This window comes from Callionymus lyra, chromosome 8 (assembly GCF_982586985.1).
Source record: "Callionymus lyra chromosome 8, fCalLyr1.hap1.1, whole genome shotgun sequence".
NCBI classification, from domain to species: domain Eukaryota; kingdom Metazoa; phylum Chordata; class Actinopteri; order Syngnathiformes; family Callionymidae; genus Callionymus; species Callionymus lyra.
In genome coordinates this window covers 17,581,197-17,609,187 of record NC_141825.1, presented here as the reverse complement: position 1 = coordinate 17,609,187, position 27,991 = coordinate 17,581,197, and the positions used below count along the sequence as shown (strand labels likewise).

At 35.4% G+C, this 27,991-nt stretch overlaps 1 protein-coding gene across 1 annotated transcript in view; it reads right to left on the bottom strand.

Annotated features, from left to right (window-relative positions):
* cdh13 (cadherin 13, H-cadherin (heart)) overlaps positions 1-27,991 on the bottom strand; it is a 336,887-nt gene that overhangs the window by 141,209 nt on the left and 167,687 nt on the right. Inside the window, exon 7 of the mRNA XM_087796847.1 lies at positions 16,986-17,130. Within this exon, the coding sequence (XP_087652973.1) occupies positions 16,986-17,130 (145 nt within the window). The remainder of the gene's footprint in view (positions 1-16,985; positions 17,131-27,991) is intronic.

The window sequence follows — 27,991 nt, the reverse complement described above, 5'->3', positions numbered from 1 at the left end:
CTATTTTTCTTCACTGACGCATAGAGTTATTTGATTTCACTATGAGTTGCTCAAAACAGCCTACGATGAAAACGGGTTTCAGTATGCTTGTCGACCTTTTAACATATTACAATTACATTTTCATATTAGCTTACTTAGGTTACTCCCCAGAGACTTTTTATAAGATACAAAACCACAAAAAATATTTTTTATGAAAAATGTCGTTATAAAATTGTTCCTGTCCCTTTCTTGCATGGATAATATACTTTAAAGAGTATGTTTCCAATCCATTCAGCATTATAATTTATATATAATAATTATATATAATATTATAATCAACATGGATACTGTTATTTCAATCTATATAACCAAGTCACATACAAGTGAAGTCAATACTGACTTAAGGTTTGCAACGTCATTTTTTGGTCAATCATGACGGAATCTGACAGAAGAGGTAAGTAAGTAAGTAAGTAATTTTTATTTGTATAGCGCTTTTCTAGACTGGAAGCGACTTAAGGCTAAACGAAGGAAAATGTCAAAAGATTTTTAGCGACCCAAACCCGGATAAGCCCCAAAAAAAAGATTTAAAAAAAAAAAGAAGGAACTTGCCTAATATTTGAGCTACAGAGCTCTATTACCTTTGATCTATGCTTTTTATATTTGCACTTTGTTATGTCTTTGTACTTTGTTCTTTTTTTGCCCTCTGTTTTCGATCTTGCTTTTATGAAACTTGCGGTACCTTGTCTGCTTTGTACTGGAAATCTCACAAAGGAAATCTATAGAGGGAGGAATAAAGTCAATCTAATCTCTATTAGCTTAAGAAAGTCGAATAGATTAACAGTTTATGGTTTTATCGAGTCCAAGAGCTCTGTAGGACAACTTTGTTTTCTTCATTTAACCTCTCTCACACTTTTAAAAGGTTGAATAAAAATGCAAATAAAAGAAATCATGCAAGGAAGCTCATCGTCTGAAATCTCGGTAAACAATAGAAAGTGGCCAAAGAACCTGCACAGAACAAGTCTACCACAAACATAAAATTTTGCCAAAGTCTTTCTCACTCAGGAGTAATGCCTCATCCTAACTCTCACACACACGCACACGCACACACACACACACACACACACACACACACACACACACACACAGAGATGAAGGACAGAAATCTCATTAAGATCAAGACTTGCTGCCCCTGAAAATATATACCCAGGATGCTAGCTTGAATTACCTATGAAAAACACAGTGAGCAGACTTGTGCCGACGCTGAGATACATTTATAATTGCAACATTATCTATCTGAGACCTTCCAAACACCCCATACACTGAGAAAACATTCCAGAGATCAATAGATAGGAATGGACCCATAAACGCTTCAAATGGGCCAAACATGGCCAACAAACCTTTTTTTTTACTGCCATGGTTTCGACTAATGGGGAAGTTCAGGAAGACCAATTCAAAGATATTTAATGATTTAAACCCACTAAATCGTAAAAAAAAAATACTCATGGATGACCTTCTGACATTCACTGTGTGCTTTCATCTCATCGTGGCACGATTCGTGACTTTCTTTGTGGTTTGATTTGGATGAAAAAAAAAAGTTTTTGGAGACAGTTTGGAGACATTCAATAGCGAAACAAATGAATAGAATAAGAGTTCAACATTTCAGTTGTTAACGTTACTATTTCTTTATTTTTTAGGTTTTGTTGAAGGTTGATATTTTGGTCTCTGTGTGACCAGACTGATCGTAGAAGTATTTTTTTTCAGATAAAAGTTTCAGAATTTCTCCCTCATCTATCTCCCTTTAAAATGTGCAACAACTTTATATTATTTTTATTTTCTTTCCTCTGCCTGTATACAACCCAAAATATCCTTATTATTAATTCCTTCAGCATTCTTTCTCTATTTGTGTGCTGATGAGTAACTACAGCAAACATCTCTCACCTGGTGTTTGTGCAGCATCTTTCAATCATCCCATTGCCGCCTTCATGTTTTCTGTGGCTGCTTCTGTTTTCTAGTCTGACTCATCCTCACCTCAGCCTCCTTTAACATTCTATGAATAGATGAAGGACTCTCAAAGTCCTTTTTTCTTTTTTTTTTTGACACATTCTGTATATTCCCTGTGTTGTTATGCATTTATTTTATAGACACGACTTGTTATAGAACATTGGAAACTTGAAAATAAATATTCGGTGTTCAAAATACAACATGAAAGGACATTATAATTTTGGGGGTTTGAGCATTTGTTCAACCAGTTAATGACAACATGTGTTAGAAAACATTTTTAAAGGGGGGAAATTTTATTGAAGAGTAATACTGCACAAACAAAATAAAACTTGGCATTTTTTTTTTATTTGCTTTTAAATATGTTATTTATTATAGTATTCATATTTTTTTTTTTTCAAATGTAGTGAAATCTCTTGAAGTTTTACACAGATTATTTTTATTATTTATTGGACAGGAAATTAACAAAAAGGGAGGAAACAATTAGAAAATCAACCCCTGAAACAAAAAAACCTTAACAAGCTTAATATGAAATTAAATTGGTCATGGGTTAGAATCATATTATCAACAATAGAATTGTTTGGCGAAAATGAAAAGCATTTCTAAGTGATGAATTGTGTCTTTTTTCTTTCACCTCATGATGGCTACGCAAGTATATTCCCCACAATGTTTGATAAGGTAAATCTAGGTCAGAAAATGACACTTTAATTAAAATAACACTCATGACTAGAGTTTTATTTGTATCCCGACAGCTACTAAATGGACATCTAAGCAACGCAGTATGAGGGGAAAAAAAGCAATGATTCATAGCACATTAGAAAATCTGAAGAACAATAACCACTTATCTTTGTTTTTCTTACTGGAAGACACACTTTCTTCTTCACAAATACACAGGGGATGATTTATTGATCTCATTAAATTACTACTCTGTTGGTTCACGTTACAAAACTGCCTAACAATGTGTTTTTTTTAGTCTACATTGCGAAGATGCTCTGTTCATTCAAATATGATACTTTGGAAACACCAAGAGAGTCATTTGACTTGATAATGCAAATACAGCCTCGTGGTACTCGACATACCTGCGGCCTAGTTCAGTAGATGATTATTTTAGTTGCTTGTTTTTAATGGAAGATGGAAATATGTGACGAAAAGTTAAAACTAATATCTGGAAAATGGGTTACTCCAAATATTACATTGTTAGGATGGTAGGTGCTTTAAAGGTCAGATCTTCTTCCTCTTATTTATATTTAATTAAATCAAAATGTGAACAAAACGATCCACTTCAAACAGAACATCTAAAAAGTCCAAACTCAGGAGAAATAAATATCATCAATATTTGGTGACTGAGCAAGTTCCACGTGTGTCGACTCTCCACACGTTTCTTTTCTTCAGCATTTCTTTTGCAGTTATTTCTGTGTCAGCATTATAAATACTTCTGATCCATCTTGAATGCGAAGTCTAAAAATGCTGACCGGATTTTTCCCCCTGCTTGAGTCAGGTTCTGTCACGACACTTAAAGTGTGAAAGTAAACGGTATGGAGTTGAGAAGACATGTCCTTGAGGAGATAGTTAAGGTGCTAGTATTGGTAGTATTTGACATAATGATATGACTAAATATTGTATTTTTTCTTATATTTAGTAATTCAAAACCTTCATTTACTTTAAAATTATTTTAAAGTGCAACAAATTCTCGAAAGTAAACTGATGGACTGATTAAATTAAAAAATGTTATTTGTTTAAGAGTCCAGTAGGTGGTGCCCTTAGAAGAAATGTGAGGTTTCAATAGAAACAACCCAAATGACCTTTGATCTTTACCTTAAATTACACTAAATTAAATGTGAAAAACTTCTTTGAACAGTTGCTTCAACCAGTTACGTTAAAATGTATCAAGATACAGTTTTATTTGCTTTAAATGTATTCTAAAGTACCACAATTTGTCAACACTTAAACTAGTGATAGGCTGGTGAAGCTTCATGAAGCATTGTCAAATGTATCTCAGCTCGATTAGTTTTTCCCTCAGTTTAAAAGGCTTCTACAGACAACAATGTTCAAAGCAATAGTTTTTAGAGAAATTTGTGCCGTCTAGTGGCTCTGACAAAATCATAATGTAGCTTCATACACAATACTACTATAAAATGTCACTTACTTTCATGCGTATCAAGAAAGACGCATTTTTTTTCACTTTAAAAGTAATCTGTATTTGTATTAGTCACCGCTTCAACTAGTGATGGTGGCTGGTGAAGCACCACAAAGCAGTGTCATATTTTATTTCATCTCAATAGGTGTGGCCATCTGTTTTAAAGTTTTCAATAAATAAAATGTTGAAAAAAAAACTAGAGAAAAAAGTGCCATTTGCAGGCTCTGACAAAAATAATATTTCATGTCAGTTATTATATGAAACAACCCAAAATACCTCTGATCTTTACATCTCAACCTCCATAAGTAAAACATTCTTTGAAATGTTGTTTCAACCAATTACCTTCATACAGGAATCAATTTCAGCACAGAAATGATCTTTTCATCTAAAAAAGAAAAAATCATCGCTACGTGCATGGAGGCAATTAGAAGGTTCTCCGTGTCCAGAACAATAATACGGAACCCACCGTCCCTCATGGGACTAAACAAACCAGTGCATTTCTTGATAAATGAATGCAGGGAAGCAATTTTCGTAAAGCTTCAGGGAAATATGATTCTGACAGGGTTCTATTTTTATCAACTGTTATATATTTTATTTCCATCACAAAACCATTTGTCAAGCTGTCAGACGGAAAATAAAAATAAATGAAAGGAGGAGAAGATATACCCAGAAATCCATCTCGCCATCGCGTCACATGGCGACACACATCTGGAGAAACTGCCAATACAGTCACATTCGATAAGAGGTGGTTACTTTTTCCCAAACGCTTGTCGCTCACACGCTTGCATTCATATTGATTACTGGTCACATTTTCATCCTTCTGGTAAAATTGACTGATGAAAACGTTCTTTTCGGAATTTGATGTAAAGCGCGATACTGAGATTGTGACAGAGTAATTACATTTTCTTGGCATGTGTTGCAGTTTCCTGTGAAGAAAGAGTTGGGTAAAAAAAAAAAAATGAAAAGGTTTTCGTGTGTGTTCTGAAAAATAGAGCTGGTATGTGATCAAAGCGTGGAGCTCAGTTTAACAAGACAGGATCCACTCGTGGAGTACGCAGAATGAAAAGCACGACAAGGTAAGTTCACGGTCGATGCGAAGGTAGAAAATGCAGGATAATGCTCGTTGATGTGACTAGAATTTTTCTCAATAAGGTTACAAGCACAAAGACACTCAGACCTTGTCATTTCAGAGAAAGTCTTTCAAAAGTATTCACTTTTTTACTAAAAATCAAAAGTATCTAGAAAAGCACTGACGCAGCGCATACCTCCGCAAAAAAAGCTAATTTCAAACAAATGAACAAACATAGCTTTTATGATTGTCGTTTGGGGTCACGCTAAAAAAAAATACATGTCCTCTATTAACTTTCAACTATCAACTCTTAAATATGAAAAATAAAACATTTTCTATCGCTAGAGAAATAATGTTTCCTCGACAAAACCTTCTTGTTATGTCAGAGACATCAATTGCAAACCTTTCCTTGTGTAATTACTTCCATTCAGTTTTCAGTTATCTTGTTTACAGAGAGATGAGCATAGTGATCCCATAACCTCCTCTGTGGATTCAACTGTCACTTGTTTGTATATCAACTTAAACTGTCAATATTATCCGCAGCAAACTCGATTATCTTACTCGATTGTGTACGCTGGTGAAGTGAAACTGGCGTGTGAATTAACAATCTGTTGAATTATTTCTCCATTGTGGAGCATTCAGTTCATAAAACATCGCACTATGGTATTAATTACTTTTAAGGGCAACTAATGTGAAAACCCATCTCACCCTGACTCACTCGGGCGTTTCAAATGATGTCTACAAGTTGAAGTATCTCATTATGACGATGTTTTGAAATGTTTACTTTATTCTGGTTCGAGAGTGCAAACCTCTCAAGAGTGTGCCCTCATGACTCTTCAGCTCTTCTGTAATGTTTATGTGTATGTGTGTAATTTCCTAGAAGTGTTTTATTCTTGGAAAATTATCGATAACACTTTACTTTTATAACCCCGTTTCCTGCCGTAATGATGTCGTGAACAACCGTGCCATGGCGTGGACATTGGGAAAATTGGATTGAATACTATTGGTACGACACAAACCGCTATCAGTATCATTCATAGGATATATTTGATGCATCGCTGCACCCGATGCACGCCTGGGGCGACACTGCCGTTGGATTTTCATTAAAAAAAACCTTGATCATCGAGTTTTTTTTTGCTGTAAAAATCAATGATTAGCTCTTATATATCAGGTGGTATGACGACTCCTTCCCCCTACCTGGGAGTCAGGCCCTCCTCATTAACTCCACCAGCCACCTTTCACCGGGGGGGGGTACGAGAAGCAGCATAGTGCTCCAGACCTTCAGATGATTATGGTTTGAGATCAAGCCACGAGTCCAGAGTTATTCTTTTAAGATGTCCCTCTGTCTACACGCCAGCAAACCTTATCTAATTCTGCCTTCCTCCATCAAAGGAAGATCTTAAGCTCAATTTAAGAGGCAACCCAAGCCGTCATCACCTGGACTTCACTCTTAATACTTAAAAATAGTGTCCTTACTTTATTTCACTCCTTCGCTGACAAACAAGGGTCCTTTGCTCTACAATTGACTACTTTGCCTCCTCGTTGTGTCGTAGGAGGAGGAACTTATTTTCTTAATATAGATTAACAAACACATTGGACGAGGACTTGTGACTCTTAAAAGACTGTAACTTGCTTGTCCGAAAACAAATGTGTTTTTGGTATCCCTTGTTTTGTTTGCAGATCAAGGTGACCTGAAGGCCTAAAAAAAAATCTGTTTGTGCTATCACTTGTTTTGTCTTCGGTCAAGGTGACCCGGAGGCCCGAAAACAATTGTGTTTGTGTCTCTGGGTCAAAAAGTGAACGACCTCCCTGGCTTCCAGAAATATATATGCAGTGGTAAAGGGTTGTTCTTGGAATGAGATGAATAAAAATTAGCCTATTAATGTTATTGTAGTGTAACACTGTATTAAGGGCAATAATAAGACCAAGGCTAACCAGGTATAATCTAGACAAAAAACAGTTAATGCCGGTCATTCTGGTGAAGCTTCATGAAGCTTAACAACCCATTTCAATTATTTAAGTTGTTTTTTACAATATGTTTTGCAGTGATGAGAGGAGTAAATACTGTAGTCAGGACATGTGGGTGTCTAAAAAAAGTTTGACACTTTTGCGTCAAATAATTTTTTAGCATGTGAATTTAGGAAGTCTAAATTATATAAGAAGTCTGATCCCTTTTGTCTGCAGTCTCACACGGCAGCGATAGATGCGTGACCCAACCAGCCGGATCATCTTAATCCTTATTTTTTAATGTTCAAGATTGGATTTTGAAATACAATAAACTTAGGACGGAGCTCAACTCGGGCCAATATTTTTGTTTTAAAACGTTTAAATGAGCAGTATCACCTCCTTTATTTGAAGTTCTTGTTTCTATTTTTCGTCTGTTTTGAAGAAACCATTCCAGGAGAAAATTCTGTAAAATAGTTTATGAACATAACACTAACCTCTACCTTTGTGGTTGATTTTTTTAGTTCCTGAAATGTTTCGAATCCGCCTTTTCAAAAGCCTTTTAATCTAAATGTACATCAGACAAAGGTATTGGTATGTGATCGGGGTACCCGGGGCACCATGGTGGGGATTACATAAATGAAAGGACCAGGAGTGTAACAGAGACTTCTGAATTGGGCTATAGCTGTCAGAGAGCAGGAATGGAAAGATGGTGCGAGATTGGTTTGTCCGGTGAGGCTCAGAGGGCTTTGAGAGTGAAACCAAGATCCTGGTGGAAACAAACAGAGGCGACAGATAATCAAACTCAAGTTGACGCGAGACTTTTTGTTGGGCCAAGGAAAGTGAAAGTGTTGTTGCGGATTATTAACGCTTGAGCCGTGAAACTGCAGACTCTAAAAGGTGATGGACCCATCTTCTAGTTACTTAAAGGTCCTGCTGTTGGCTACAATAACACTTTAAACTATATCTCCATCTGCATAATCTTTATGCATGGCAAAAAAGAAAGACTAGATAGAAAATAAACAGGCCGGCGAATGAGATGGTATTTGGCTTTAGAATGACTGCTGGGATTCACAAAAGGCTCCCATGGGGGCAAAATCATTTTCTCACAAACCACCTTCGAAATGTATTCAAATAGATGCTTTTTATTCAGATCAAATAACAATTGAAAATAAAGCCTATTTAGACTGTTTTTTTCCCCACCAGATCAGGGGGTAAAACGCACATCAATGGTAATTCGAAAGGAGATAGCTCAGTTAAGATGGCTCGGGAAAATCAATGATGCCTTTGCTCGTGAATAGAAAACAGTTGCATATCAATGAGAGACAAGTTTGTCACTGGATCAGAGCCTCTTTTTTTTTTTCTTTTTCACTCGCTATCATTAAAGCCCTGTTTAAAATGCTAATATTTTTTCAAAGTAATTCCAATAGCTCATTATTCACCTTGCAAGTTTTTTAATTTGGAAAATGTCACCGGTATATCACACCGATACGAACAGCCCCCTTTCCCGGAGACTCATCACTATTTAATTATAGCGAAGCATAAGAAGTAGCAGGCGGGGGGCTTATGATGGAGAAGGTGCTGTGAATGTACGTCCCGTGCAGAGGACCACCTCATTTGAGTCAACAATGTCTCATGAGTTAATTGGGCAGCAGCCCCACACACGATAGGAGGGGACATTCATTTGCAAGGCTTTCTCCGCCTGACAAGCCGATAATGAGGTATTGTGGGACAACAGGTCACCTGGTGGAGTGTCGAACAGACTGTTCTCCGGTTAACAAAAGGCCGGGATAGAAGAGAGAGGAGGCCAGAGACAGACGCCATAATGGGACAAACAGGCACCATCATGCTACAAATTGCCTGCCAGGTTTGGTGTAATCTCTCAGTTGAGCCATTATCTATATCCCGAAATCAATCTTTCCCTTTCTTCCGCTGAGGCCACTGATGACTAGTGGCAGCTCAACAAACTCTTCTTCTCCCCTTGTTACACTGGTCGGATACTGCTAGATGTTGGAGCAATTAGCCGGTGACATTGTCAAACTTTTATCGACCGACTCGGTTCTGGTGGTTCTTGGCACTGATTTTCAACTGCCAGGTCAACAGTAGAACGATGACAAGTGATGTACTTGATTGGAAAGACAAAAGCTAAAAAGCAGTTGCACGACTTTTGCTTTAAAAAAATGTAATACTTATTATACGTAGGTTTTTTTGGATTCTTAAGGTTGTATCGATACAACTTTATTTTTGTCACAGACCGCAAATTTTCTGACAGCCTTAATAGGCGAATATGGATTTTTGCCCATTTTTTCTCCTAAGAAATCGAAAACACATACATTTTTTTTTTAATATTGATCAAAAGAACCTATTAACTCACAATAAAACCTGGAAAAGCACTCAAAACTCAAAGTGTTCAATAAAATCATTCTCTTTAAGACTAAAAATACTGTAAGTATAGGTTTATATAAGTATAAACTTGATTAAATTGATAGAGTTTAAAAATATAGATCTATCATTGTGTACGAATATAAAAATCATTTTGTAAAAAAAAAAAACACAAAAAATATACATATACATTTATACATACGGAATTCTCCACCCTGCTACCTTTCGCGTGGCTCTCCGATGCAACATTACCGCAAAAACGAACGTAGTAACTTAACACGTTAATTAATATAAATGTACTTTCCGACACTGCTTGTGATTGACTTGTGAATCGTATAATACTTGTTTTATGTGAAACCTTGAAGCAGCTTTATATAGACTTGATGTTTTACCTTCGATTTAGACAAAAGAACACGACAATATTCACCCCTAAAATTGACTAGAACTGCATTTTTTCTCAACTCTATATCTATAAACGTTTCTTTCCATGCACCACGATCATTGTTTTTAATGAAGTAGTGTTTGGATGAGATTTAACATAGATCAATTGTATGAAATAATTCAGATATCAATTCATTAGTTGTTGTTTTTTTTAAATTATTATTATATATACTAGGAAATCTTCTTCATAGTTCAACTACAAGCAAATATGCTCAGTAATATCAACCAAACATTTGTCGTTTCATGGCCCATTACCAAACATAATGCAATTAACCATGCAAACCCTTTGATCATATTTTTCCCTGCTGGTACGAGTCAGTGATTGTTGCACCCATCATCAATTCCAGGTGAAAAAAAAAACAAAACGAATTATTCTGGTGAACTAACAGAGACTGTGAAATGAGTAATATCTTGTTTGGAGTCGACTGTGTCCAATTATATAAGATTTATCGTCTTGATTCAAGATTTAATATGTTTGTATGGCGCCAGCAGAAAAAAAAAAAGGATTCGACCAAATTAACAGAATGAAATTGGCCATAGAAATGCCGCGGCACTGCTTCATTTCCTCCTAATTTTGTCTTACTGCTTCAATTAGCTGTGTCAATGTGCGTGACATAGCAATGTAACCGTTTTAGCGGCATTTATTTAGCGGGTCCCGGGTGGCCAACAAACAAACCCAGGGACGACATCTGCTGCGGTACATCAGGTTTGAACGGACATGTACGTTATAGTCTTTTTAAAATGGTTTATTTGCTAGTAGCTCCTTTAGTCAAATTAAATTAGAAACAATGCAGTTGATGAGTGACTTATAGAAGCAAAGGTGTGCTGTGATTTCTCAGAAGAAGAATCTGTCCTAGTATCGCAGGTCAATTGAAACCACCTTCCTGAGAAAAACAACTCTCTGGTCCTTAAAACCCTCATTTTTTCTTAATCATGCCTGCTGGCACGACTGTCCATCGTCCCTTCGTTCATCACAATCAGAGAACTTTTATTCTCCTTTAATTTCCTAATCAGGTGAATTAATTTGAAGGTTAAAATCATTTCCATTTTTTTTTTAAGTAGAGTTTAGTAAAGTACTAAAGGTAGAACCAACAACCTTCTTGCTGTGACTTGGTTAGTACCTAATAAAGACTTTCAGGGTGTTCCGCGCCTCTCCGTGCCCTAAGTAGCTGGGATGGACTCAAGCCCATCGAGAGTAGGTTGCATGAAATGTATTAAAAATAATTATAATAATCACAAATAAACTTAAAATATTATTTACTGTAAATATTATCTTTAACAACATGAATAAAACTTGTAATAACTATAATATAAACTATATTACATAGTAATATCACATACATTATTATCATCATCATTATTAAGAAATAAAATAACAACAACAATATTAATCAGTCCATATAATATAATTATATTGATATAATTGTCAACATCATCAGTAAGAAACCGTATAAAAATAAAAACTATATAAAATACTTGTTTTATGTAATTATCGTCATCATCATGAATAAATCTAATAATAGTCAGAACAATTATGATAACGTTAAAATATAGTAATATCATATGAATATGATAGTTATCTGCAACAAAATAAATAAACCATAAAATAGCAACAAAGAAATGTATAGAAACTATATAACATAGTAATATTATATAATTTTAATTATTTTCATTATAAAGAAACCTCATAATAACAATTATAATAATACATATAGTAATACAAATATAGTAATATATAAATAACTATTGAAATAGAAAACTTATCATAAACATCTAATAACTATCGTCATCATAAGGAAGAAACCATGGAAGTAACTCAATCTTAAAGGCTGGTCAAAGAGACAAGAAGGGAGAAAAGACATGTTTGTGAGCAGAAGGTCTCGAAGCACATAAAGCCAAGGGAGCTGCAAGACATGAAGGGAAGCAAGAATTAGAGCGACGAGCGGGTTTGACGAGAGCGAAGGAAGGAACAGAAGGAGAAGAGATGCCTCACCAGAAGACTCGGGATTTGGCCGGCTTTGTTTTCAGTTTGCACAGAAATGTCAGATCTGCGTGACATTCTGCCCCAAAGCCTCTCCTATACTGCGGCAGCAACATAAAGCAGAGAACGTGATCCTGCCAACCCCAGCATCACATGCACACGTATGTAAATCAGTCGTATATGTGCAGCTTCTCCTGGAGATTGTTTCAGGCTACAAAGAACTCTTAGACTTTCTAAACAGCTTTTCAAGGACATATAGGAAGTACAATAAATCCATTATTATACGGCTTGACAAGCAGTTTTATGCGGCTCAAAATCAACATACATTAATAAATAATACATTCACGTTGATAAAAATACAACAACAACAATAATGCAAACAATAAAATATAATAATATCATATGAATATAATAATAATTATCACCATCATCATAAAGAAACCCAGGAATAATAACAACAAATGATATAACATAGTAATTATACATGAATATCATTATTATCATCATCATCATAAAGAAACCTAATAACAACCACATAAACAATTATCTATACAACAAAGATCTGTATAACAGAATCATATTACATAATTATAAATAATAAAAATAATAATTAAAACAACAATAATGATGAAAACTATAAAATATATCAATATCATATGAACATAATATGTATCTTCATAATCAACTAAAGAAACCTAGTAATATCAACAAAAAAATCAACAAAAAATATATAACACAGTATTATTATATAATTATCGTTTTTTATCATCAATATCATCTTAAAGAAACCATATAAAAACAACAAAAACATTAATAAGAAAGATATAACATATTAAAATGATACCTAATAATAACAACAATAAAGAAAACTATACAATTTAGTAACAACATACATATAACTAGAAATTCTAGAAACATGATTAAAAGATTTAAGATAAAAGATAATAGTCAGAGAATATAGATCTCAAAAATATGAGTAAAATTGGAATTTGTGGAAAAGAACAAATGCAGAGATATTTAGAATAAACTGAGCCTGAAATAACACAAATGGATTTTGACCCCTTGTGTGATTGATTTGACAAAGAAATGTGTATAAAGAGTTTTGTACTTACCTGCTCTCAGGGTTATAACACTATAAAGGTGTTCCTTTTGAGCTCTATAATGGATCTTACAATTTACTTTATCACATTCTATGGTTCATTTGCCATCTTTCAGAGACAATTCAAGAGGTAGATGTTACCCCAAATCAAAGTGGATCTTTTACAACCTCCAACAGACGGGAGATACAAATACAAGAGACAGCCTGCCTGTGTCTATAGTTAAAGTTATATTTAAATCTTTAAATAGCAATAAAGGTCTGAGACTGGTTGTGACAGGCGAGGACTTGCAGGATGATCCCGCCATGTTAGCTAAGAATTGCATTTAGTTTGCAGATATCTCGTGACATATAGGTTAAAGCATCTTCAGCGTTCGCTTTTTAAAATCCGATTGAAGCCCAACCAAACCTGACAGCTGAAGCAACCACAGTGCCACGAGGCTGTCAGATCAGAAGACGCTGGAAATAGAATAGTTTTTATGCACTTTTGTTTACTACGACGCGCTCGATCAGTATCGCTGTAGATGCTACAGACGGATCCAGGTCCTTTAACCATTATAGCTTTTAAATCAATTGTATTATTATGACATAAATAAATGTTATTGTTCAACATAAATGGAGGTTAGAGTCAATAAAACACCTGCATATGGATGTGTTGACAACTGAAGGCAATAATACAATATTGAATATTAGTGATGTGCTGATGAAGCTTCATGAAACAGTGTCATGTTGTTTAGAGGTCAGTAGATGGCGCCATCAGTTTAAAAATGATGTGATGTTTCATTCGAGCAGGTGCTCAAAACCAAGAAAATAGTACAGAGACCGCCATCTAGTGGACTCTGAAAATAATTCTTCATGAAGCTTCATCAGAACATCACTAATAAATATCCATATTATAGTTTTACAGATTAATCAGTCGTTTCACTTTTTTTTCTGTTGCTAAAATTACGAAACAAAGAAACATTATTAATATTGTAAAGAGAATAACTAGGTGCTTAAAAGACGCTAGTCATGAAATTAGAAACCCTCCGCCAAGCCTTGAAACAATCTTAGCTAGCAACCCTAAAACAATTTAGAATAAACACATTTTCGTAGCAAAAGCAACAAAGAAGTCGAAGGCCTGCTTTCCAATTATTTTGAAATTGTGCGAAAAGTTCTACGATCCTACAAGTCAGTTCTTAACGCCAGCAACTATCAATCAGTTATTGTATCAATGACTAAACAAGTCACAACAGAAAGAAAATTGATCTTTTATCCTGCTGTGTTATTGTGAAAACACACTCTTTTTGTCACAGATTAATCCCAATAACATGTACTAAAATCCAGTAATTCCACATTTACAAACTTTTATGTTCATTTTAACTTGAAAAAAACGGAATAATTATGCGATAACGACACATCCCTAACATGGCGCAATTTGTCCTGCCCTTCATGTTCACGCTTAGCCCTTACTTTGCTGGACTTTTTAACCAAACTGTGCCTTACAGAACCAAATGAAGAATCTTTTAAAGTCTTGATTGCTATGTTGCTATGACTTTGGTTTAATGAGAGATTACTTGCCTCCCTTTAATCTGCCCCTTTAGCCAAGTGAAAAAAAAAAAGATCAAGAAGGCTGATATCCTAAGATGCAAAAACCTCATTAGCAGGTTCTGTTTTGAAAGGGTAAGCAGCAGCAGCAACAGCAAAGAACATGACAGATGTACCATATCTGTAGAGATTATGGAACTAAAATAAATATAAATGGCCTTTATTAACGAATCTCTGCTTTACAAACGTTATTTAAAATCTCACTTATTTCTCGGAACCCAGATAAGAAAATTCCGGGGTGATTTGAGGAGGGAAAAGTCGCCTGGATTGGAATAGTTACTTTAAAAATGATGTTGATGCTGATCAGTCCCTGGGGATACATGATTCTCGCTGCACGCAGATTAAGAGAGATGGTTAGCCTGATGTATTTTACCACACAGCTGCAGGAACCCTTTGCCAAATACAGGCAAAATAAGTAGCTCCTCTGGACACTTCTTACCGTCGTCTTGGCCAATTAAACAGATTCATCACTCGAGCCAATCGCTAATCAAAAAGCGCTTCATACCTGGCTTGATGGTTTTTTTTAGCAACCATTTGTGGCAGTTCTTTTAATTCATAATAAGTGCTATCTTTTTTTTTTGTGGCACTGACCGAAATCGTAGAATGGAGAATCGCCACACGCTTGTGATCAAAACTTTTAATAAGTACTAATAATGTGTGGATTTTTCGGAAGAAAAACTGAAACATAACAAAGGCAGTGAACATCAGATGTATTTTTACTCATTAGGCAAGTGTTTTTTTTGCACTGGAAATTCTTCTTTACCTTTTTTTTTTTTCATCAAAAAGCTTTGTAACTCAGTCAGTATCAGTATCAGATTGAGTACAAGTATCAACAGTTTTCAATCAATACTCAGCCCTATTTATAATAGAGATACAGTGAGTGAAAGTCTAGTTATCGTGCTTCATTTGATCCTCATGTTGTTATTGAATCGTTCTCAATGTTAATTAATATTCTCATTTATTGTTAGATAACAGTATTCATGGCAGCCATTTTACATACAAGTGACGATATGAAGATATTGTTGAATAAAAATAATAAAGCGTACTGTCATTTATACCAAGGAATTATTGGGGCACATAATTAAACTGTTTTTACAAGACAACACATATTATTATCTGAAGTATTTAAAGTTACAGAAAGCGGCGAGGGCAGTGGTGAACAATAAATGAATCATGGCCACTTCCTACCATCGTATCGGTTCTTATCCTTATTTTTTGCCTCTACCAACATTTTTTTATAAAAAATAAAAGGTACGACTGTGTCTTTTCTGACCCTACTGGTGATATAAGAAGTATGTGTTGTTACGGGACCCCAGTGAAAAGGAGGTGAAAATGGACTCTCTTATATTGCTAACATGTACTAAAAAATAGAGAGTAAATCTTAAAAAAAATAAATATATATATATATATATATATATACCTGTATATATAAACACATGTGCATATATGTGTAGTTATTTAGTTCCTTTTGGATCAATATTCTCAAATAACCTTATCACCAAGACAACATGAGACATGAAAACACAGGAACACACTAATAAACCCTTGTGTTATCTCAGGGGTCAAGGTGACCCGGAGACCTGAGGGCTAGTGATGATCTAATGGATCTTCATGAAGCAGTGTAATTATTTTCCAATGATTTATAAAGGAAAATCATGAAAATGTATAGGGGCGCCCAAACTTTTTCATACCACTGTATAATATGGATATTTATTAGTGATGTTCTGATGAAGCTTCATGAAGCATTAGTTTCAGAGTCCACTAGATGGCGGTCTCTGCACTATTTTCCTAACTGATCTTATGAAACATCACATTTTAAACTGATGGCGCCACCTACTGACCTCTAAACAACATGACCCTGCTTCATGAAGCTTCATCACCACATCACTACCAAAAGCCCTAGACGAGCTTTTAAAGTTAAAGTTAAAGATCAGTTAAATCCAAAGTCAATTCCCAAGTGAACAGGGAGCCCCTACAGTAAACTAATGGATTTCAGCGTCTTCTATTGGAACCCGTAAGCTTCATGACATAATAGTCACCAAACATTCTGGCATTGAGCAAATAAAAACTAAATAAAATGCATTTGAACAGCTGAGAGAATATGTTGAATGTAGTGAAAATAGACAGAAGGGGCTCAAGATCTAACTCCTCTTTAAAGAAAATACAATTCAGGGAATATCTCAAAGAAAACATACTGAAGTGTCAACAATGAAGAGCAAATACACGAAGAAAGTAGAGATTGATCCACCATTTTAGAACTTTTTCTGAATATAACAACACTTCTGTCATTGAAAGAAATAACAATTACATTGTTAAAAAAGGCTTAGACATGGATCAAGGAGTACAACTGGTGTCCTTGTGATGACCTTACCTGTAGGGGAACCCTCCAGCACCTCTCCAGTGTAACGCGTCTCCTTGAAGATAGGCCGGTTATCGTTCTGGTCGATGACGGTGACCACAAGAATAGCAGGTCCTTCCACTAAATGCCCAGAGAAGTCTGTTGTCGAAACTTCCAGCTGTGGGATATACAAAAATAATATATATTTTGATGTTTTATCGAGGAAACTTGAGGTTCTATCATGACACAATCATCACCACATGTGTGGAAAGTTAAGGCGTCATTGTAAACACATCATCATGTTTTTTCTTTAATGATCGACCATCATAACATGCCTCATTTGCCGAGGTTGATATTAGTGGATAAATTGCTTTTTAATCGTCTCCTTCTGAACTAAATACTGTAAACATTTATCTAAAGTAGCCAGAGTGGATGCTAGTGGAAGCTACTTTTGTTTCCCATTCCCCCCCCCCCCCCCCCCGTCTTTACCATTTTATCTTGCCTCTCCACCTGTTAAGATTATCGTCTCCCGAACTTTGTCTTTCCACTCATTTTCTTGTACTTTTATCAGCCATCGATTAAACAAAAAAGGGCAGACGGTTTAAATCCCCAACAAAGGTGTTTCATCAAAGCTAGTATTCATTCGGATGTATTTAAAATAAATGTCTATTCCTGCATAACCCAGACTGTTTTTTATTTGGCGATTCGATGTGTACAGACTTTGTCCGATAAACGTTGTCGCAAAATAAGTCACAATTATTGTTTTAGTTCATTTTATATACATGTATTTAAATATTTAATCAGACAGATATATGGACAAACATGCTCCTCCCCGAATGCAACACTAATAGACTCAGGGACTCATTAATTCCTAGTGCTATTAAACTGTATTCTTAATTCTAACATTTTGGGACAGGAGCAGAGTGAAAGGATGATGTAATTCTATGTTAATCTTTGTATTCTTTCTTTGTGTTATTAACTGTGATCTATGTTCTTTATAATTGCATTTTGACATCCCTTAAACTTTGTTCTTTTGTAAGAACTTTCTTGTTTTTATGAAACTTGCTGTACCTTCTATTGTCTGCTGTGAACGGGATTAATAGATGGATAGAAATTGTTGTCAACCCATCCATCTATGTAGATATAATTTAAAAAAAGTTGTTTTATTTCTAAAGGTATGTATCTTTTTATTGTATTTTTGAGACTCTGATATACAGGTTAATGACAAAATATAATGAACGATGAGAAAATTGAAACCTTGAAAATGCTTTAATTTACTTGGTACAGAACTTATTAATTGATAAATAATCAATCAATGATAAGAATGAATTAAATTGTTAGCTAGCACTCTTTCGTTTCATAGAATTACTTTGCCTTCACGAGGCCTGCACTAACACATGCGAAGGGCCACAAAGCACTGCTGTAATGATTTAAGTCGGTTGGACTAAACCTTCATTAAAGTTAATTCCTTGTTTTGATCTTTTTGCAATAATCACATTTAGACTCAATTGGTGAATAACCAGGGTAAACTTCCTCTCCTTCAGAGGCGTCTGTTACCATCCACCGGTCCCAATAATCGAGTCGTGATTCTACTTTCTGTGCTGCTCCGTGGACGACTGCGTGTCCCCGCCTGCCCTCCTCTGACTCACAACACCAACTTACTTCTGTTAAGACTCATGGTTCTAGCTGCGACTTGCACTTTCAAACAAACAGAAAAGACAAAACGTGTCCTCTCATTTCCTCCTTCACCTCCACAGCTCTTCCACGCAAGTCTCCCCCCTTCCTCCCCCTTTGGACCTCATCACATATTTATGCATTTCGTTTCTTCCTACTCTGCAGTGTTGGCAGTCACCCGAGCTCCTCACAGCTCCCTAAAGAGACCATGCCAGCTTAGCAGAATTGTTTAAAATGCAGGGCTTCTCTTCTGCTAACAAGTTGCTATTAATTCCGAAGTCCAGCAACCTTTTCCTGCTTGCTTCACTTGCAGCTGCTTTTCTTCCTTCTGCAAAGGCGTATGAAAATAACAGCTACACGGGTAAACATTTCTGTGAACAAAACTAATATTATCAGGCGAGAATACGAAATAATACCATTAAGCATCCATTACCTTCTTGTCTTTAATTAACCACCCGTTATTTTAAATGTTATTGCTTAGTTTAGTTAATGGTTCATTAATTTAATAATAGGAAATAGCAATTACAGTTTTCTTTCATTACGACTCTGTGAATTTATTTCTAAAAAATACACACCATTGTGAATCCCCTAAGCAATGAAATGAACTGAGAGAATTGATTAAAAATGAGACTTATCTAATAAAACAGTTTCAAAATAATTAAATTTTAAATTAATTGTGTTCAATTTTCACTTGGAATTCACACTGGACAACATATGTGCTTGAATAAGGTTAAGATAAAAAACAAAGTTAATGTGAAAAAACATCAGAATCCTCCCTTAACCTTAGAATAGTCACTTAAATACAAAATGATGTGATCAAATATTCATGTGAAAGTTTATTACCGTGATAACTAAAATAGTGAACTAAAATTATAATTACTGCTGAACTCATAAATCAAAACAGTTTCCATTGGTACTATTCACATTCTGCATAAAGTGAACATTAATGAGTTAAAATACTGGGATTAATGTCAGACTTTAAAGTGAGAATCCTTGGATTGAAGTGAAAATTCTGGGTTTAAAGTGAGACTTTCACAAGAGAACTCTGATTGTGAGATAAAAGTGAGAATGAAGTAAATATATAAGTAAGAATTCTGAGATAAATGTGAAACTTTAACAGGATAATTTTGAGATTATAACTATAATTGTGAGATTAAAGGGATGCTTTAAAGTGAGAATTCAGAGAAAAAAGGAATATATCCAAGATAAAAGTGTGAATCCTGAGATCAAGGTGAGATTTCAAAGTGTGAATTCTGAGATTAAAATGATCATTTATGATAAGAATTATTAAAGTTTTTGAGATACTTTTTCCCACTGCATATGGCTCTTCCGTACATGTAGACACTACTGAATAAATATATTCTAAGAAAATGCTAGAAACGAGACAGGCTTTGTTCTCAAAATACATTAAATAAAACGACAAACCTGTAACCTCTCTTCGAGCATTACATGCATTGTAAGTTGAAGTGGAAAAGGAGGGACCTATCTACAGCATCATGGAAGAAGTCCATCTGGTTTCAACCACAAAAGCAGCAGCAGCCTCATATTCAATATCCCTTTCGTCCTCCCTCTTTATCAAAATACTCTACAACGCTCCTCTGGTATCACTCGGCCTCTGAGGAGACTGGAGTGAAGCTTAAAAGCAGTAATGGAATACATTAAGCTGGTCTAAGTGTTTAGGCTGTTGAATCCTAATGGTTTCATGTGTCATGGTACAATTACCAACGCTTAAAATGGGTTTTTACCAGGTCATTGAGTAATGGAAATATGGTGCACTCAAATTTTGAATCGTTCAATGGGTTCTTTACGTGTGAATTATGAAGATAAAGACGGTTATTTTTTAGATTAAACATTATTTAATTCAATTTCTACCGCATATTAAGGCAATGCAGTCTATCCCAGCTACTAAGGGTGAGAAGCAGAGGACACCCTTAACCGGGCACAGAGACTGTGCTCAATTTACCGTCACGATGGAAGCAAACCCACAACCTTTATGCCACGATGTATTAGTGATGGATTCTTGAATTTTCATGAAGCAGGATCATTTTTTTTAGGAGACCCCTTATGGCAGTCTTTTCTCTAGCTAGTCTGTTTTAAACACTAATCACTTTTTAAACTAAGGGCGCCACCTACTGAGCTCTAGAAAACCATGGCGCTGCTTCATGAATCTCCATTAGCTCATAACCATTGTGTAAAAAAAAACACTTTGGAAAAGTGAGAAGTATATTTTGGACCGGTATTTTTCTTAGATAGCTCAACTACAGTCTCTAATCAAACAAGCACAGCTGCCGACTGCTGCGAAACGTTTAACCACAAAGCAGAGTATTTTGATCTGTTTTCAAACACTTTTCCATTCTTTGTTTTCTCCTCAGTGTAACTCACAACATCATTACTCAGGATCTTGTAACTTAGCTCCTCAAATTTTCTACAATTTATTTGTGGTGAAGAGAAGATTGAATAGAATCACAAAGTGAAGAAGTCAACAAATCGAAAAAAAATAACCACCAGTTTTTAACTGCCGTACCATTGCTGATATAAAATGTCTTATGATCTGAATTTGTTTTTACTGTGTGAACAAATAAATGACATGTGACCTTTCTTAAATACAATAGATGCAGGTTATTTTATAATAATCTTATGGATTATCTTCACGCTTCATAATATTTTCTTTTCTTTTCTTTCTTTGCATTCTAAAGTGTGTTTTTCTGGTTGTGAACTTTGTTCTTGTCACTCAAATAACCAATAACTTAAAATGGAATATAAAGATGCAACCAAAACAGTTCTCATTTCAGAGTGAAATTGGATATTTGATGAGAAGGTTCTGTATTAATCTCTCCATGTACAAGTAAAAGTAATGTGACCTTGGACCGATTCTGCTCCATGATGTCTATTCTTTTAAGTTCAAAGCTTTAAGTCATATACCTAAACTATATATACCAGATTATCCTTTTATCTTGTGCCATCTTTACGCCTACCACTCTAGTGAGTGGGAAAAAAAAATCAAATGAGTTCAGCCAGACAAAGAGAATGTTCTGCCTTCCAGATACTTTAGTAGATTCTCTTATAATGCTGGCTTAATATTTGTCCGCCAGCTTTTTAATGTGTCGCATACGTTTGAGACGAGTCGACATCTGTGGCTGTTTGTAAGACTCATGACTGTGTTTAAGTGGGAGAAGGAAAGTACGGGTTTAAACATGTGTTCGAGGCCTCATTGACTCGTCTATACATGTAATCAGAATAAATTAACTGTATTCGAGCAAGTTGGAGCTATTTTAAGGTTCATGGTCAGTTACAAAACAAATACAAAACAGTTAAGGCTTATGCCCAGTCAAGTGTGAAAATAAAAAGTTGGTATATAATGAGTTTATTATTACGGTATAACATATGAAAATGTTTAAAAAACGTTTCATTTATTTTATTTATCATTACTATCAAAGATTTTTTTACTTTGACTTTTTACTTATTAGGTAATGTATTACAAATGTAATTATATTATATTATATTATTTTTAACTACATGTCTCTCTGTTTTTGTGTTAATTAAAATGATTTATAATCTACAATTTCGAAAATCATTAATTATAAATAAAATTAAAAAAAATAATAATACAGTTAATGATTCCTTCCTAGTTCCCAGGTATGGTTACTGCCTCTTACAACATAAAGGAATACTAATAATAACATCAAATCCAGTAACTAAACTTAATAATAAACTAATGAAAAACAGCATAAAAAACGAATTGTATGCAACAGTCGAGAGTTAAGAACTTCTGAATATGTGGGGTTTTTTTTGGAGATAGGGTTAACGATTGTCCTGTGGTGAGTTTGTTTTCTTGGTAGTAATCATTAGTATTTTCCATCATCGCGTGTATAAACAATGTCTGTTTACTCTCCTGGGTTGAAAGTCTAACTGGTAAAAATGTTACCACAACATATAAAGAGGACAAGAAGAGAAAAGGAAGAAAGAGATTGGTCTGAGTCATGCATACCCAGGCAAGCCTCATTTCACATTCACAAAGTGTTTATCTCCCCCTGCGCCATTCCAGTTCACCCGCCTCTTCCGGCGGAGCCATGCTTCAAAGGGGACGCCCAGCCTACCTTTTCATTTTCTTAACATCTCAGTGGAAGTGCTCTGTACAAGTTCCAAGGTGAAAGGGCTCCACTGCATTTCAAGCACTCCTTGGTTTCTTAGCAAGAACCAACTACCTAGCAAAAGCTGAACACACGTCGGAATTCCCCGGGAGTGTTTGACGTGTCTCTTTGCTCTTTATGGACAGAAAACGTTTCAAACCGTAATTTTGGAGGCCAGTTTGGCCTGAAATGAAAAGAGATACACATGATTGGATTGACTGGCTTTTGAAAATAAGATCGACCATTTAATTGAGGTTAGGAATCTAAGGTTAAGAATCTGACTCAACCCTTTAAATAACTTAAACAACAAATAGAAATCAGATCTGGTTTAAGTTACACATTTTACTTGTATACAAGCGAGAGAGAACAACACAGAGTTTACATGTCTGTCCGAATACTTCCTAAAGCACAGAAATGTTGGGCTTTCTTATATCTGTGTCGCAGTTTCAAAAGCCGTATTTACCCTAAAGGTTTCCACCAAAAACAAACTTGAATACGTTTTTATCCTCCAGGTCAGTGGTGGCGTTTACTCCCTTAAATACTGGCTCCTCGCGCAAGGAAATCTCTAATCCAACTAAGTTAATTTGATAAATATATTTTGGCTCAGAACTTTCCCATCACAAATCGCAGCACTGCAACTACTGTGACAAAATTAAGAACAGTTTGAACTATTTGGAATATATTTTATGTCGCTAAGATTTATGGTTTAGAGACATATTGACAAGGAGCAGCGATGGAGATGGTGATGGATTAATGAGGTTTTATGATACAGTGTACTCGTTTCCAGGTGCCACTAAATGGCACTCTATGATTGTTGGCTCAGAACCACGAATGAAATGATGGCTCATATCATCTTGATAAGTGACACTGTCCTCGGTAAATGTTAATCAAACCTCAGTAACTCCATATGACTTCTTCCACTACCTACATACATTATGGCGGCTCTCATAGCCAACAAGACAAGATTGGAAAACTCTGAATAAGTTGCAGTTAAAATAAATGGCAGTTCTAAAATACGTGTAATTAGGCCTACCAAATGAGACAACACGTATGTACAAACGACTACACTTGGATTTAACATAGTCTAAGCTCAGACCAAGACTAAACCAAGATAGACAGAGTGACAACCAACCCTATTCCAGATTTAAAATGTTCTTAATGTTAGATTTAGGCTAGTCTTATTTTATATGAAAGTTCTTTTATGGTTCATATTTCATTAAAGTATGATTTTTTTAAAAATATATATTCACAGTGTGTTACAATTAACAATTATTATTAGCGATGACTGAGGACGAGAGGATTCAAACCTCTCGAGCAGCTTTTTAAGTTGATGTTTTGACATATTTTGTTTTCAAAACAAATGAAAGCAGTTGCGACTTCGTCATGTGGTCAAGTACTCAGACAATACCACAAATATATATCCTATTTCTTATAGTATTGTAATATGTCGTATCACCAAATTCTTGCCAATACACTCCCCTAAACAGCACAAGAAATACCCAAATATAATATATTACTATATAAATATGTATATTAAATACCATGTTTCACTTGCTAGTATGGTTTAAGATCGGGTTGCCTGCACAACACCTTAGTACTTTACAAAAGTAACACTGCAACAAAAAGCGATTGCAGATTCACTTTCGCTATTTTTAATTCTTCCGCAGGAATGCACATCAAACAATTTGGAAGATGCCGTAACGTGCCATTCATCCTAAATCATAAATTAAGCCCCTTGGCCTACATTTGATGCCGCACAACTACGAGCAAGGAAGAAAAAAAAAACATCACAGGGATCTTATTATAACTTATTTTCATGATTTTCTCAAGAACAGTCCTGAGGGCACAACCTTCCGTAACCTAGCAGAACAAGATTATTTTAATCCCGTTGATGTGTTCATATCCACATCCGCTCCATCTGCTAACACAAACCTGTGTTGTATTAATAAACGGATGCAGAGCATATGACCCTGCTGTCAAATTCAAACCAAAGCCCACTATATCCTTAACCTCAATATTATAAAACGCCAAAATCCTTTTGTGTTTCTTTGAGGATGAAGGCAAATTTACTTTAAAATTAAGTTTGTTTTTTTAAACTTTACAAAACTGTGACAAGAAAAGCATTCACCTGTTTCAAACTTTTTTTTTTTTTTAAGTTCTACTCCAAAGCTTTTTTTTTCTTATCAGTATGCCTTCCAAAACATGTACTTCAAAAGAGAAGAAGGACAGTGAATGTCAGAGATGAAGATATAAATAGTGTTTGAAGAAAGCGGGATGGAACAAGAAGAGTTGGGTAGTTCACAGAAGATGGGGATTGATGGAAAAGATCTCTCATTCAGCTGGCCATCTGGCAAGATTAAAAAAAAAAAAAAAAAAAGGGAAGAAAAAAGGTCTGCTTCTGAAAAGGTGTTGAAAGAGTCACAAAAGCTCCCTTTGGTGTATCGTGACACAGAAATGCTGGCCCTCTCTGCCCAGGTATAATTTAATCTCCTTTTGTCCGTCACTGATGGTGCGCTGATGGAAGGCCAATAGAAAGGTTGCCTGTCTACAGACTTGGAAAGGTATCAGATACCTTCTCTTTATTATAAAGACAACATGTTGAAATGTATTTTCACTACTTTATGGGGTTGGTTTTGTCCAGGTCCCAAAATATCTTAAACCAGTTTGGAGGCTAATGATGTTGGCAGTTCTTCTTAAATAACCTTCATATATCACAGAATACAGAAACTCTTACAGGTATACAGACCCTTTTGGGTTTCCAAACACTTTCTCCTTTCAGGCTTCTTAGGGCTTCGCAAGCTTTTTATACAAATTTACTCGACTTTCTATCCCTGTACAGGCAGCCTTCCTCTTTAAATAATTGTTAGCTAGTCCAAAACTTGTTTGCCAGTTTATAAAGTTTTAACCAATTTTGCATTGAAGTGCTAAAAAACAGTCTTAGATGACTTTGTGAGCACAAAACTGAACATACATAAAGTTGAAGTGAATGATGAGGCTTGACCTTAAAAGCGAACAAAAATAAAACATTAAATATAATAACTAAATCTTTTTCAAAAAATTGATGATTAAAAAAATGTGTTGTCCAGCGAAATGTTCAAACAGCCCTTTAATAAAAACATATTTTCAAATTTATTTTTTTCAAATTTACAATACACATTCAAAAATTGAATACAGGATTAATTTTTGTGTTGCAATCGAACCCCTGGCCGCTAGACGGCAGCATTACGACCTTCGCAGTCGAAGGACCACTGAAATCATGCAAGTTCCAACTGTTAAACAATACTTGGCTTTAATAATGTTAACGCAAATGTTGCCGTTATACAGTCAAAATTCAGATATTTAATCTAATAAATTATCCTTTACTTTTTGCATTTCCTTATGTTGTCACATCAAGTCAGAACTTCCTTTTTTTTTGACCCATCTTTATTATCCTTTGTGGCCGTACCACGTTCTATCCATGCCATTTTTCACCATATCCTCATTATATTTTGCCCGTTATCTCCATCTGACATGTTCCCTTGTCTTTCCTCCTCATGTTTCCGACCCATCTGTGTCATGCCTAATTCTGTCTCCAAGCTTCTTCACATGTCCTGTCCCTTTTGACGTCCTAATTTACAATTTCCTGGTGACTCCTGAAGGTGTTTGGAATCTCATTTCTTATTATTTTTTTATTCTAAGAACTCATGACTGAATAGGTTTTTCTTAAAGTATTTATTCCCCAGGCCAAGGCCACCCCTGTTTGTCGCTAACACAGAAATAAGGAAGATGTACTGCGTGCGTGGCTTTAAGTGAAGTCACATTGGAACTGAGGGAGGCTGCATTAAAGGTTGTGCGATATTGCCACGGAAGGGACGGACGGGTTCATTTAGCCGAGGTAATGCCAGGCATTGAGAAACCAGGCACGGACAGTTTAGTGTGGTTAGCTGAGAGTTGCGGCGGACGGTGTTACTCGAGGGACAGTAGAGATATTTTAGACAACTACGATATTGAATAAAGATGACTTCAAGAAGTACTTCACAAAGGTACCTGGGGTTTATATTGCATTGAGTTATGCACTCGCCACAGATCTAAAGAAGAAGTACGTCTGCAACTGTAACAGCAGTTTATCTTCGTTAAGACTAATAAAAGCTGCAGGAAAAGATAAAAACACATCACAGGTGTTATCAGGGAATGCAATGGCATCTGAACCTGTGGTACGCCGGGTGGTTCGTTTTCTTACACATACCAGCTATTATGGTGGCTCCAGGTTTGTTTACAGGGAGGTTTGGCTCTGGTACTGCTGTACGCATGTGTGTGTGTTCTTTATCTCTTGCCCACATACAGCTACTAAGAGCACATTGAGCTTGTTTCCCGTGTGCAGGGCAGCATATCCTGCTCCTCAAAGCCCAGGAAATTACTATCCAGCCAAGCAGAAACCAGAAGAGGGATTTGAACAATCTTCACCTGTATTGAACCTCGGACTCATAGAGTGACCATTGGGTACACATACCAGAAATATGTGGCAGAGAAACAATAGCTATGCCGAGAATACACTTCAAGTTGGACCAGTGTGGTCTGTTTGACATGATAATAATCCATATTTGACCAAAATAAAATGGTCTGTCTTCAATAAATTAACTCTACAGGCATCTTAGGTTGAAACTAATTCAGATAAAACAACACACCAATGGATTCTAGCCTTTAGGGAAGAAAATACATGTTAAATGTTACAGTTACATGACAATATTTTAAGCATTAGATACAATATTCATCCCACAGTTTGGAGATTTGGGTTCTTACAGCTGAAAGTCAGCATTAGTCAAACATAAATAGAAAAACATGTTTAATTATATACTGTAGTGCAAAAAAAGGCAAATTGTAATAAAACAACAACAACTACTACTACTATAGTGATAACCTAATAAAAAGCTAATGACCATATAAATAACAATTACAAACCATTTTGTTTCATTTAATATATTTTTAAGGAGAAACTGGAGTTGGTTATAACACTTTCAATCATCTTGGTATAGTTTGAAATAAAGATCATGTTTTTTAACAACTATAACACAATTGTGAACTTATGACACTGTGCGGCCCTTGAGCAAAGACTTGATTATTTTATTAATTTAATCTTCCTGCTCTTGAAAAAGCGATCAGTTTTATTTAATTTGAATAAGATCATTCTTGGTATGAAATCACTGCATACATTTGGCTCATTATCGTTTTGATTTCCTCAAATGTTGCCCCCTGCAA